The sequence below is a fragment of the Nomascus leucogenys genome, chromosome X, assembly GCF_006542625.1.
Source record: "Nomascus leucogenys isolate Asia chromosome X, Asia_NLE_v1, whole genome shotgun sequence".
In the NCBI taxonomy this organism is placed as follows: domain Eukaryota; kingdom Metazoa; phylum Chordata; class Mammalia; order Primates; family Hylobatidae; genus Nomascus; species Nomascus leucogenys.
In genome coordinates this window covers 95,910,847-95,925,968 of record NC_044406.1, presented here as the reverse complement: position 1 = coordinate 95,925,968, position 15,122 = coordinate 95,910,847, and the positions used below count along the sequence as shown (strand labels likewise).

At 41.1% G+C, this 15,122-nt stretch overlaps 1 protein-coding gene across 1 annotated transcript in view; it reads left to right on the top strand.

The window, feature by feature from the left end:
* Positions 1–15,122, top strand: part of GUCY2F (guanylate cyclase 2F, retinal) — a 108,007-nt gene that overhangs the window by 64,068 nt on the left and 28,817 nt on the right. The window contains exons 9-10 of the mRNA XM_003262187.4: positions 7,351–7,527; positions 12,036–12,192. Coding sequence (XP_003262235.3) covers positions 7,351–7,527; positions 12,036–12,192 — 334 coding nt within the window. The remainder of the gene's footprint in view (positions 1–7,350; positions 7,528–12,035; positions 12,193–15,122) is intronic.

Below are 15,122 nucleotides of genomic sequence, written 5' to 3'. Positions count from 1 at the left end.
AGAACTCAAGTTACCTATGTGTTAGTCTGTTTGATATTGTCCCACTTATCCTTTTTCCCTCTGTTTTTCAGATTGGGTATTTTTTATTGATCTCTTCTCAAGTTCATTACTCTTATGTCGTTTCCTAAGCTCACCTAGCAAATTTTTTTACTTCAGTTATTATATTTTCCAGCTATATAATTTCCAAGTGGTTCATATTTATAGTTTGTTTTTCTCTGCCATGTTCTATACCCATATATTCATTTTGCATATATTTTCCTTTAAATCTTCAAATATATTTATAAAATCTGTGTTAAAGACCTTTTCTGCTAATCACAAGATTTGTGTCATTTTGGGATTAATTTCTATTGACATTTTTTTTCCTTGAGTATGGGTCACATTTTTTTCTATTTCTTTGTACATCTAAGACTTTTTGGTTCATTACTGAATATTATGAATAATACATTTTAGAAACTCTGGATTCTGTGGTTTGCTCTAAATAACTATTTTTTTGTTCTTGGAGGTAAACCCAAATTTTACTTATTTTAGTTGTCTTTCAAATATAGTTCTACCTCCATTTCTGCTTTCAGTCACTCTCCACTGTCTCCAAATGGTTTTTAGAATATTTGATTCATATTTTATAGGTTTCTTTGTCTACTGAGTATTTAAAGACATTGTTCAATTGTCTTCTGACTTCGTTATGCATTCCCAAATATCTAATGTTTTTTATGCTAGATATTTTATGTAAATAAACGGTAGAAGCCCCAGGTCATAATTTCTACCAGCAAGGATTTTTCTCTTTTCATTTGTTAGGTGGATTGGGTAAGGAACTAATCACATTAATCGAATCAAAGATTGAGCTGGATTGAAGCTGTGTTGCAGTTTTAGTTAGATTCAGTCCACCACTAATTCTACTGTTTCTCAGGCATATCCTTCCAAGAGTCTACAAGTCTCTCTCCTCCACTTTGAAAGGTTGGGATATTCAGACTGTACTTCATAACCTTTTTCCTCTACTCTCAATCCATGCTGCTTCCAAATTTGGCAAATTTCTTGAGGAAGACACCAATTGAATGTTTGTTGCAGGCCCTATTTCTTCAGTGAGACTTTGTCTCCTAAATATTTGGAAACTACAGAAGATGTCAAACAATTTTATAGAAGCTTTCTAGTCTCCTCTATAGCCCCCAGACTCAGAAAATATGCTGTGGCGAGAAAACTAGCTCACATTTAGGTCTCCTGAAATTTATTAATTGTGATACCAGTCTTCTACAATTGCCAAAAGCATTACCAGTTTTTGCATTTTCCCAGCAAATTCTGTTAGGCTAAGCCCAATCTTTGGCTTGTGCTGGAAATCAGCAAATGTCCTCAGGGAAGAAAATGGCTGACAACAGCCTGGTTATCTTAGAAGGGCTCTTGCATCTTTGAATTTTAGATTCTTTTTTTTTCACCTACATGTCCCCAGTGGGTTTTTTAAATATATTTTTTCAATTTTTCTAGTTGTTAAAAGCTATAGTATCAGGAATGGTGGTCTGCCATAACCTACTGCCCCCTACTTGGTATTCAATGTCCCTATAATCATTTTTAATAAAAATAAATAGCTACTTAAAATGACCTATTAGATTCTGTATAATCTGGCTCTTCCCTGTCTCTTCAGTCTTATATCACCATCATATTTCCCTCAACCGCTCTGTTTAAGGCACATTGGCTTTTACTTAGTCTTTGGATTGTGATACGCTCCCAGCGCAAAGCCTTTACCTGTTCTGTTACAACCCCTGAAATACTTTTCCTTCCCTTCTTTGCCTGGTTTAGTCCACTCATCTTTTAACTCCCAGATCAATTCTCACTTCCCATGAACCCTGTCCCAACTTCTCTGATTGGTCAAAGCCCCAATTATACATACTCACATTAGCTAACTCTCCTCCATAGGACTTGTCAGAGTCGCAAATTTTGTATCATTGTGTAATCATCTGGTTAAAACAAGAGGTCAGAAACCATGTAACATTTTATTCATCATTTGTCCCCAGTCTATCTCTCAGGGACTGGCGAATAATAGGTACTAAAAAAGTTTGTTAAATGAATAAAATATTGCTAGTGGGAAATATAGGATCAGAAGTCTTTCACTAGTACCTGGTTAGTGTGTTCTGTATGACCATTGACTTCTGGGTGATAGATAGTGGGTAGGTTGATACGGGGATAGGAGGTATTGAACAATAGCTCTTTACAACAAAATAAAAATAAAAAGAAATGCAGGAAACAGACATGAATCACCAATTAACTCATGGAGGTAGAACATTTTCTTGTCGAGGCCAGGCACAGTGTCTCGTGCCTGTAATCCCAGCACTTTGGGAGGCCGAGGTGGGTGGCTTACCTGAGGTCAGGAGTTCAAGACCAGCCTGGCCAACATGGTGAAACCCTGTCTCTACTAAAAATACAAAAATTAGTTGGGCATGGTGGCACGCACCAGTAATCCCAGCTATTTGGGAGGCTGACGCACGAGAATCACTTGAACTGGGAGGTGGTTGTGGCAGTGAGCTGAGATTGCGTCACTGCACTCTAGCCTAGGCAACAGAGTGAGAGCGAGACTCTGCCTCAAAAAAAAAAAAAAGAAAATTTTCTTGTCAAAATAGACAGCAATTGCTGATATAGCTGCGAGTGAGCACTTATGTGGAGAATGACATTTTCATAAAGGTATACATACCCATCTCTAGGATGAGATTTCATCTGCTGTGGAAGAAGGACATGTAGAGATTAATTCTGGTGTTATGACATCCTAGGAACTTTTTTCAAGTGGGTGAAGGAGTCTTTCAGATAACTTAGGTCAGTATTTGACTTAGGAGCAGATGTCTCTGGTGGCTGTATGCTTAAAGGTGTCATGTCACACTTTGGGAGTCCAAGGCAAGTGGATCATTTGAGGTTAGGAGTTCGAGACCAGCCTGGCCAAGATGGTGAAACCCCGTCTCTACCAAAAATATGAAAAATTAGCTGGGTGTGGTGGCGTGCACCTGTAATCCCAGCTACTCAGGAGGCTGAGGCAGGAGAATCGCTTGAACCCGGGAGGGGGAGGTTGCAGTGATCGAGATTGCGCCACTGCACTCCAACCTAGGTGACAGAACGAGACTCTGTCTCAAAAAAAGAAAAGGTGTCATGTCAAATATGAAGCTAACAAAATCCTTGGGAGACAGGACACATTCAACTCTTAAACATTTGATGGTAGCCAGCCAGATAGGTATTATGGAAGAGGTAATGTACATGTCTACCCAGTAAATGCTCATCTTGCTAAAGCTGATGTTGCAAACTTTCTCTGCATCCTGGGGTTGTCCAGAATCTTGGTAGGACACAACTGCATGTAGGCATCTACCTGCTCCTTATATGGGATCTTCTCTATTTGTTACAGCTGAGGATGGATGCCTATAAAGATCTATCAAAGATCTAGACAGAATTATTCTGATGCTAGTACCATTAGTGTAATGCTAGATGTTTTAACAAATAGACCTTCAAATATGTAATGTCTCAAACACAGCAGAAGTTTAATTTTCACCCAAATAACAGCACAAGGTGGGTATTCTTGTACTGTTGGCAGGTGACTCTCTTCCAATATCATGACTCAGGGACACAGGCTATAACCATCTCACGGCTCTGCTATGTCTTAGGGCCATGTCATCATCTGCATTCATCCATAGAAGTGGGAAAATAATATGGAAGAGGGTATAAAAGCCTTAGCCTAGAAATGGCACGTATCACTTCCTCTCCCATTTTATTGCCTAGAGGAAGGGGCATATATCGGTTCCTCTTCTATTCCATTGCTTGGAATTCAGTCATATGGCCACACTTAGGTCCAAGAAAGACTGGAAAATATGGATTAGCTCTCTGCCCAAGAAGAAGAGAAAATACATTTGTGTTGAACAGCTAGTAGCATTGAATATGACAACTTTTTACTTTTTCTTCCAACAGAGTTCCGGAGCCCGGTAGTTTTGGCTGCTTGCTTCATAAGAAAATAGAACTTTAGGAGCAATGCCTATTTTGCTGTTTGTGGGCTGAGTTTCTGTCCACCTTAACTGGTTTAGGTTGCAGTGGATGAAGAGAATTGTCATGGATGCCAGGCTCTTATGCTTAGAAGGCAACCTTGGTGGTCAATAGCTGACATTCCCACCAGGGATAATTTAACCTTTGCTTGAATCATATTCTAAGAAGCAAGCTCATATTCTAAGTGCTATAGTGTAATTCATCTCAATAAATGGCCCACCATCAGTTCAGTGTTCAAAATAGAATAATTCTTTATTTCATTCTTTCCTCCCCTCCCCACACAAGAAGTCACGTGATTCATAGCTCCAAAATACATCTCAGATCTGCCTTTTGCTGTTCATGTACACTGTTACCATTCTAAGCCTATCTCTCTATCTATTTAGATAGATATAGATATACATATCTGTGTAAACAAGTTGTAAGTTTCTATAATTAATCAATTTTAATGGTGAAATTCACCAGACACTTATCTTCATCTTACCTGACCTCTCTGGTATTTATCACACTTTCCTGAAATTCTTTCTGGCAGGCATTTTTCTCACTTTCCTGAAACTAATCCTGTGGTTTTAACAATATGGTTTTAAATAGGCTTTTCTCTACTTCCTGGCCTTTCTTCTAAGTCTTATTGCAGGCTGTTCTTCCTTTTCCCACCCTTCAAATGTTGATGTTTCCTTCTTCTCTTTTTCTTTATACTTTCCTTGAGTGATCTCATTTGTTCCCACTGATTTTACCTAAAATTTAATTGCTTACAATTCCCACATGTATTTATACTGGTCAAAACTCATTCCTGAGCTTCAAACCCTGAATATACAACTGTCTTTAAAATAGTTCCCCCTTGATGTTCTGTAGGTACCTCATTCTCAATATGTCTCCAACTGAATTTATCAGCCTTTCCACCACCAAATGTGCTTTTCCATATGTCTTAGGTCAGATTCCCCAAAATCTGAGCCTGAAATGGAAATTCTTGTTCAAATTATTTATGGAGAAAATGCTTTCAGGTAAAGAGTGAGGGAAGTAGGATAGGACAGGGTAAAAGTTAAGCAAGTATTTGATTTCAGCTGGAAACTAGCAACAGTATGATCTTATGGGGAAATGCTGGAGCACAAGTTATACCATGAATCTTACCTTGAGGCTAGGAAGATGGACTTTTGTACTGTCCTCAGTGAGTAAATTATTGCCTGAGGCCTGTGGGTGGGACCTAACCTCTTAGGTAGGGTGGCTCACCATTAATTTGGGCTCTAGGACAGTTTTTTTTTTTTTTAAATGGAGTAACTGTGAGTTATCAGTCAACATTCACAGCAGTTGGGGGATGCATGGTTAAAGGCATATGGGTGGGGCACCAACATACCCACTATTACCTCATCCCTGAATTCCCTATATTAATATGTAGCACCACTGTCTACCCAGGTATCCAGGTAGAAATCTGGGAGTGATCATGGAGTGTTTTATCCCCTCTCTCATCCCTCATTTAAATAGTAATAATAATAAATGATAATTATTGAGTGCCCACAATATAAATTTCAAATTCCATAGCATGGTTCGTAAAGTCTCATGGGATATGGCTCCTGTCCATTTCTCCAGTCTGGTATTTAATATTCTCTTCCTTACACTCCATTCTGGCCACCCTAAACCTGTTGTGGTTTTCTCAACATAATGTGCTATCACTCTCAATCCCTCTCATCATGTCATCGTCACCTGATCAACTCTTAATTGTCCTTTGAGAGAGTCCACATATATTACCTCCTTAGGGAAGCCTTCTCTGACTACCCTAGGGTGAATTAGATAATTAACATTTGAGCTCTTACAGCATCCCATGCCCTCATTTTTCAGAACACATTTCACAACGAAATACAATTGTTAGATTACTTGCCTTTCACCCTTCGTTGAATGTGAACTTTTTCAGGACAGTGATTTTATCTTGTTTGTTTCTTTTTCTCTAGCATGCGTTCCAGTGTCTTGGATGTTGTGAACATGCACTAAATGCTTCTCACATTAGTGAAATAAAATGAGTGAATGCAAAGAGAAAGTGTGGCCAAAATTCTAAATGTTTCTTCTGAAAAAAATTGTATAAGTTCTGGCCTGATGTTTATATAGGGAAACTATTTTAATAGATGCTAGGTAGATGAGTATTCACAGAAAGACAACCTATTCTACATTTTACTGTATCATCTCTCTTTAGTCCTCTTGAGCCACTGAGCTCCATTCCAGAAAGTCCCAAAGAAATCAGGGAGAAATCTACAGCTTCAGTTTCACTTATAATTATGCTAAAAGAGATCCCTCTCTGAAATTTTCCCCTTTGGCCATTGAATTTGTTTTCTACTGCTGCTGTAACAAATTAGCACAAACTTAGTCACGTAAAACATCACTAATTTATTATCCCACAGTTCTGTAGATCAGCAGTCAATGCCGACTCAGCTGGGGGTTTTGCTTGGCATCTCAAAACTCTGAAGTCAAGGTGTCAGTTGCACTGTGCTCTTATCTGGAGATCTGTGGCAGGGGGCAGGGCTGGGGTGAGGGGGAACCATTTCTAGGTTCCTTCAGGTTGCCTGCAGAATTCAGTTCAGTGGGGTCCTAGGATTGATGTATTAGTCCGTTATCATGCTGCTAATAAAGACATACCTGAGACTGGGTAATTTATAAAGGAAAGAAGTTTAATGAACTCACAGTTCCACATGGCTGGAGAGGGCTCACAATCATAGCAGAGGGTGAAGGGGAAGCAAGACACGTTTTACGTGGTGGCAGGCAAGAGGACGTGTGCAGGGGAACTCCCCTTTATAAAACCATCAGATCTTGTGAAACTTATTCACTGTCATGAGAACAGCATGGGAAAGACCTGCCCCCATGATTCAATTACCTCTTAGTGGGTCCCTCTCACAATTTGTGGGAATCATGGGAACTACAATTCAAGATGAGATTTGGGTGGGGACACAGCAAAACCATATTAATTGAGGTTCGTGCTTTCTTGCTGGGTGTCAGCTGAGGGTGGTTACCAGCTTCTAGAGGCTGCCCACATTCTTTGGCTTATAGCCTCCTTCCCCCATCTTCAAAGCCAGCAATGGTCTGTTGAGTCCTCATATTTTGAATCTCTCTGATTTATCTTCTGCACTCTTCTTTTGCTTTTATGGGATCATGTGATTAGTTAGATTAGGCTCACCCTGATAATCTCCTTTTTGTTGTATAACAAAACACAATCACAGGAGTAACACTAGGGGTTGGAGATCATGGGAGTCAAAATTCTGTCAACCACACAACCAATCATAAGAAGGGTCAAGAGAAGGTTATGTGCCCTCAACTCTGGTCCCCATTTGAGACAGGACAGCTGTGACTCTCATTTCTCTCTCTCATTTCCAGATGAAAGACTTACGTCATGAGAATATTAACCCTTTATTGGGTTTCTTCTATGATTCGGGGATGTTTGCCATTGTGACAGAATTCTGTTCCCGAGGGAGCCTAGAAGACATACTGACAAATCAAGATGTGAAACTCGACTGGATGTTTAAATCATCACTCCTGCTGGATCTCATAAAGGTTAATGGGAAGAATGAGGAAATCTTGGATTTTCTCTGTAGATTAGAACTTTAATGTTTTGGGATATTTTATTTTCTTCAGATTGTTGTGATCATTTCACTCCTTACTTTCTGTATTAGTCCATTTTCATGCTGCTGATAAAGACATACCTGAGACTGGGAAGAAAAAGATGTTTAATTGGACTTACAGTTCCACATGGCTGGGAAGGCCTCAGAATCATGGCAGGAGGTGAAAGGCACTTCTTAAATGGTGGTGGCAAGAGAAAATGAGGAAGAAGCAAAAGTGGAAACCCCTGCCAAACCCATCAGATCTCATGAGACTTACTCACTATCACGAGAATAGCACAGAAAAGACCAGCCCTCACGATTCAATTACCTCCCCCTGGGTCCCTCCCACAACACGTGGGAATTCTGGGAGATACAATTCGAGTTGAGATTTGGGTGGAGACACAGCCAAACCACATCATTCCACCCCTGGCCCCTCCAAATCTCATGTCCTCACATTTCAAAACCAATCATGCCTTCCCAATAGTCCCACAAAGTCTTAACTCATTTCAGCATTAACCCAAAAGTCCACAGTCCAAAGTCTCATCTGAGACAAGGCAAATCCCTTCTGCCTATGAGCCTGCAAAATCAAAAGCAAGCTAGTTACTTCCTAGATACAATGGGGGTACAGGTATTGGGTAAATACAGCTGTTCTAAATGGGAAAAATTGGCCAATACCAAGGTGTTACAGGGCCCATGCAAGTCCGAAATCCAGTGGGGCAGTCAAATTTTAAAGCTCCAAAATGATCTCTTTTGACTCCAAGTCTCACATCCAGGTCATGCTGATGCAAGAAGTGGGTTCACATGGTCTTGGGCAGCTCTGCCCCTGTGGCTTTGCAGGGTACAGCCTCCCTTCTGGCTGCTTTCATGGGCTGGCATTGAGTGTCTGTGGCTTTTCCAGGTGCACAGTGCAAGCTGTCGGTGGATCTGGAGGATGGTGGCCCTCTTCTCACAGCTCCACTAGGCAGTGCCCCAGTAGGGACTCTGTGTGGGGGCTCTGACCCCACATTTCCCTTCCTCAGTGCCCTAGCAGAGGTTCTCCATGAGGGTCCTGCTCCTGCAGCAAACTTTTGCCTGGGCATCCAGGCATTCCCATACATCTTCTGAAATCTAGGCGGAGGTTCCCAAACCTCAGTTCCTGACTTCTGCGCACCTGCAGGCTCAACACCACATGGAAGCTGCCAAGGCTTGGGGCTTCCGCCCTCTGAAGCCACAGCCTAAGCTTTATGTTGGCCCCTTTCAGCCATGGTTGGAGCAGCTGGGACACAGGGAACCAAGTCCCTAGGCTGCACACAGCATGGGGACCCTGGGCCCAGCCCATGAAACCACTTTTTCCTCCTGGGCCTCCAGGCCTGTGATGGGAGGGGCTGCCATGAAGGTCTCTGATGTGGCCTAGAGACATGTTCTCCATGGTCTTGTGGATTAACATTAGGCTCCTGGCTACTCATGCAGATTTCTGCAGCCAGCTTGAATTTCTCCTCAAAAAATAGGTTTTGCTTTTCTACTGCATTGTCAGGCTGCAAATTTTCTAAACTTTTATGCTCTTTTTCCCTTTTAAAACAGAATGCTTTTAACAGCACCCAAGTCACCTTTTGAATGCTTTGCTGCTTAGAAATTTCTTCTGCCAGATACCCTAAATCGTCTCTCTCAAGTTCAAAGTTCCACAAATCTCTAGGGCAGGGGCAAAATGCCACCAGTGTCTTTGCTAAAACATAACAAGAGTCACCTTTGCTCCAGTTCCCAACAAGTTACTCATCTCCATCTGAGACCACCTCAGCCTGGACCTTATTGTTCATCTCACTATCAGCATTTTTGTCAAAGCCATTCAACAAGTCTCTAGGAGAGTCCAAACTTTCCCACATTTTCCTGCCTTCTTCTGAGCCCTCCAAACTGTTCCAACCTCTGGCTGTTACCTAGTTCCAAAGTGGCTTCCACATTTTCGAGTATCTTTTCAGCAATGCCCCACTCCCAGTACCAACTTACTATATTAGTCCATTTTCATGCTGCTGATAAAGACATACCCAAGACTGGGAATAAAAAAGAGGTTTAACTGGACTTATAGTTGCACATGGCTGTGGAGGCCTCAGATTCATGATGGGAGGCAAAAGGCACGTCTTACATGGCAGTGGGAAGAGAAGATGAGGAAGAAGCAAAAGCAGAAACCTTTGATAAACTCATCAGATCTCATGAGACTTATTCACTATCATGAGAATAGCATGGAAAAGACCAGCCCCCATGATTCAATTACATCCTCCTGGGTCCCTCCCACAACACATGGGAATTCTGGAAGATACCATTCAAGTTGAGATGTGGGTGGGATCCCAGCCAAACCATATCACTTTCCTTCCCAAGTTTTGCCCCCACCACCCTTCTCACAGTCCTTTTGTCCATATCTGTTATATGATACAGATACAGAAAAGGTTTGCCTGTCCTCTCTCCAGTTTGAGGTCCAGATTTTTCTTTACCTCCTGTTGCCATTAAGCACTCTTCTGCCTTAAGCCATCCTTTCTTTCATCCAATTTCTCTGCTTTTTGGATGTGGGAAAGTGCTCATTCCCAGATTATTTGGTGCTACTTAGCCCTACCTCCTAGTTTTAACCCTTCTAAATGGTGGCTCAGTCTAGAACTAGGTGACAAGTCTTTACATACCATGGCTGTGTATGTGGAACTCAGTGCCACTGGAAAACCAAAAGACCAGTGGATCTATCAGGCATCACCTTTATTCTCTGAGCCAAAGATTCCTGACAGCCAAGGTAGGGTTCATAGATGAGTCCCATAGAGGAGCTTCTGGGGATTCCATGAACGCCATGGAATGATATGCAAATTGTGTATATGTGCATTGAGTATGATCTGCATACTCAATGACTTTTTGGGCTTCCTGCATATTGATCATAGTCTTGACCTTTTTCTGCTAGTCTAATCCTTTTTCAGGGGCCTTGAAAGGGAAAGACATTCTCTCATGCCAGTTCCCTTTAAGATAGATGTGATTAGCCTCCTTTTACAGAGGCTCAGGGAGGCTAAATGAGGTACACGTTTTTATAGAGTGTCTGGCACATATAGTAGGCACTCAATAAATATTTCTCAGCCATACTATTAGGTGGCAGAGCTGATAATAAAATCCAAATCTCCTGATTCTTATTCTAGTACTTTTTCTGCTCACACTGTAAGCTAAGCCCAGTGAGTTAAGGGAGGAGCCTCTATATGACAATCCTCTCAAGGCCATGATGAATGAAAAGCAACTGTTAGACAACATGGGGGGAATCTTGCCCACTGTAGACTCTACTCAGAAGTACGGAAGAGGGCAGACTATCCAAGAGCACAGGGTGAAAAGAATTCCAAGTACAAAGGAGTGTCACACTGCAAAAGAGCCAGACACTTAAAAGGACTCTTAGCAAACAAAGTTCTGAAATGACTGTACTAGAATATAAATGTATGTATATGCAGAATGAAGAAATCCATCTGAACGAGAGTCCTGGTCACATTTGAATACCATATGAAGGCTGCCAAGCAAGTGCAGAGATCAGCACTAGACAGCTTTCTTCTTTCTGGTTGCCTATTTTTAATTACAAAAATAATATATTAAGTGTAAAACTCAAATGACATATATTGGAAAAATACTCACATTTACTCAACCCTCTTTCTTCATACTCCCCCTCAAAGTTAACTACTGCTAACAATTTGGCAACCCACCTTGTAATTAATTTCATGTGTATTTATATGCATTATAGATGACTTTTTTGTTTGTTAAATATACATGCTGTCACATAGTTCTGTAATTACTATATTTCACTTACTTTATGGATTAGAGTTGTTTCTATGTCAGCTACATACAGATCTATCTTATTCTTTTTAAGTGCTGCAGAATATTCCCTAGTGAGAAATGTACCACACTCTAGCCAGTCCCTTATTGATATTTAGTGCGTTTCCAATTATATACTATTATAAAAGCAAAGCTACAACAAGCATTCTTATCTTTGTCTCTTTGTATATACATGCAAGCATTTCTCTGGAGGAGAGGTAGAACCCCTGGATCATAGGGAACACATAGTTTAAATTTTGACAGCTATTGCCAAATTGCCCATGCACAAGTTTATCCCAGTTTCCATTCTTGCCAATAATAGGTGAGAGTAGGTTAGAACTTTTGGGGAAAATCAAAATCTCCAATTTCCTGGCAATTATATGTATATGGATCCATTCTGTATCTGAAATGTTAATAAATCTCCTGGTAACACATAATTCTCTGCACACACAAGATAACATTCTTCATCAAAGCATAAAATTTTAGAGCTACAAGGGATCTGAAAACTGACTCATGTTGTCAGAGGTTTACTTTGCCTGCATAGAAGAGAAAAAAGCTGAGTTCTGGATCATAATAGCTCATGCCATTAACAATCTCAGAAATTGGTGTTAAAAGCACAAAATAGTTAAATGAGTTGCTAAATAAATCCTGTTGTGTCATCTACAGGGCATGAAGTACTTACACCACAGAGAGTTTGTTCATGGTAGGCTAAAGTCTCGAAACTGTGTGGTAGATGGGCGTTTTGTACTAAAAGTGACAGATTATGGCTTTAACGACATCTTAGAAATGCTGAGACTCTCTGAAGAGGAATCTTCTGTGGAAGGTAAGCAATGAATTGTACCCTTCTGATGCACACGAGGTAACTCCAAAGTTCAAATGAAAATATGCACTGAATTAAAGCCTCAGGCTGATTTCAACTCTCCACTTTTGTTGAAAATCCAGCCTCATTTCCAAACCAAGGGACTTGAATGAAGTAGGCCTGCTGTAACCTCGGCCCAGCCTAGCTTTCTGAACAAAGCCAGTGTAATAATGTTCAGTTCCTGCTGTGGCAGGATTAGGCTGTATTGTTTGGAGACCCCAGCAGTCCCTGGAAAAACTTGCTGAGCACTAGGCACACAGTAGGTGCTCAATAAATACTTGTCAAGTTGAATGGAGAGTAATTTGGAAGCTGGACCCCCACAACGTACATTTTAGAATGGGATGTCACTAGAGCATACCAGCACAGTCTCTGTCAGAGAGGAAGAAGCGAGGAGTGATCTCTCAGCAAATAAATGCTCTATGGGTTATGTGGGAAGGCTCCCGGCAGAACTGTGGCCTTCTAGCAAATAAGTAGCCATGCCTGTGTCAAAGTCAAATAAAAATATAGAGACAAATCTTTAAATGAAACATTTTATTTGGGAAAACAGTATTTCAATTTGTGGCATGCGCATAGACCAGGGTGGTCCTTGGTGTGTCCAAAGAACACAGAAAAGTTGGGGGTTTTATTGGAAAGAGAAATGTTATATATGGTTTTTAAAGAAAACTCATTGGCACTACCAAAGTTTTGGGGAGCAGGAAAGCTCCGATTGGTAAGTGATGGTTGTAGGTAAAACTCGTCTTAGAGTCATGACAGTTTGTTTCATTAGCTACTAGGTAAAACTGATATTAAGGTTATAGAAGGTCATTTCGGTATGTGGCTTGCAAGATTGTCCCTGGGCAGGCACTTGTGCCCCAAGTGCTTTTCTTTTTCTCCCGTGGTCTCTGGACTCCAATTTAATTGGATATAATAAGATAACTCCAGTTCATATCATCAATTTTCACACCAACAACATCCATTTTGTGTTTTTGTCTTCTGTCTAGTGCACCAATGGTAGCACTAAACAATGCCAGTAGGAGTCATAACAGATCAAAGAAATAGGAGAAATCTGAGATGGGGGTGGATGGGTGAGAACCAGGGAGGAAGGAGCAGATAGATGAGGGAGAGAAAGAGGAAAAAGAAAGAGAAGAAACATGATGAAATACATATAGGAAATGTGGGCATTAAATGTTTTAACCAATATTGCAAGCATAAAGAAGAGAGATAGTGACACAAAAGACAGAAAAGCAAACAGCCCAAAAAAGACAGACAGAGACAGAGAGATGCAAAACTACATCATATATCCATATTCTTAAAATTAGCTTTGGCATAAGTTTTAAAACTGCTGACTTTACTACATAAAAGAAAAGAATGAAAGACACACACACAGAGAGAGACACATGCGTAGACAGAGAGTCCAGTCATTGGTGGTATCATCTTTGCTCTTTATAAGACTTGTGGGTTATTAAATTTAGGGAGTCATCTAGTCCAATTCCCTCCTTTTACAGATGAGACAATTGAAGCTCATGATTTGCTCCAAACCTGCAGTGACTTAATAGCAGTTCTAGGACTTCAAATTCAGATTTTCTGAAGTCTAGCCCCTATCCTGTAGAGATGGCAAGTACTTAGCATTTTGTCAAAATCAATTCTCTATAAAACACAATACCTTGGGAGGCCGAGGCGGGCAGATCACGGGGTCAGGAGTTCGAGACCAGCCTGGCCAGCATGGTGAAACCCCATCTCTACTAAAAATACAAAAATTAGCTGGGCGTGGTGGCGTGCGTCTATAATCCCAGCTACTCGGGATGCTAAGGCAGGAGAATCGCTTGAATCCGGGAGGCGGAGGTTGCAGTGAGCCGAGACTGCACCACTGCACTCCAGCCTGGGTGACAGAACGAGACTCTGTCTCAAAAAAAAAAACAAAACAAAACCAAAAAACAAAAAAAACTGCCTAGCTGCTCAGAGTTCCATTTAATTTCCAGATTGGCGGCTTTGAAACTTAAGAAAATCTAGTCTTAGGGTGGGTAAAGGATAGCTGCAGGGCTCTCTTTTCTGGTTTTGTGCTTTTGGGTGGACTATGTCTGTCCGTCTCTGTCTCTGTCTCTGTCTCTCCCTCTTATCATTTTACTCCATTCTCCAAATTGCAGTGGCAGTATGGATGGTCAGTCCGTTCTTCACACACTACAGCCAGAAGGAGCTTTCTAAACTGTAAATCTGATCATGTTACAGCTGTGCCTAAATCTATTGAATGGCTTCCCATTGCTCTAAGGATAAAGTTCAAATTCCTTTACATGGCTTAGGAGCTGAGCCCTGCACGGCCTGGAACTTGCTGACCTCTCATGCTAACCACTCGCCCCCTGCTTTATGCTCTGGCCATGCTGAACTCCTTCTAGTTGTTTATTTACACCAGGCTGTCTCTGACTACCAAATCTCCACACAAGCTGTGTCCTTTGCCTGGGACACTCTTCTCTTCCCACTCTTTCATATACTCATCTGGGTCTGGCTAAATTCTACTCCTTCTTCAGGGTTCAACTTAAGTACCACTGCCTCAAGAGGCTTTCCATGACCCCTATGCTGGGCTAGGTTGCCCTCTTTATGATCCTTCAGGGCCCTGAACTTTGTTGTGATACCATAGTTCATTAGCATTACTCATTCAATTAGCCTTGTCTCCCCCAACCCAAACTACAAGCTCTGTGGGGGCAGGAAACAGGTTTGCCTCTCTCAGTGCCTTTCACAGTTCCTGACAGAATATTTGTTGAATCAACAAAATAACAAAATAAAATGAAATAAAGGAACTTGTCTCCCTACCTTAGATGATGAGGCTAAATAAATCTTATAATTGAAAGGCCATTGGATGTCATCTGACTCAACTTCCATTTTATAGATAGGGAAGCCAAGGTTCAGAAAGGTGAGCTACT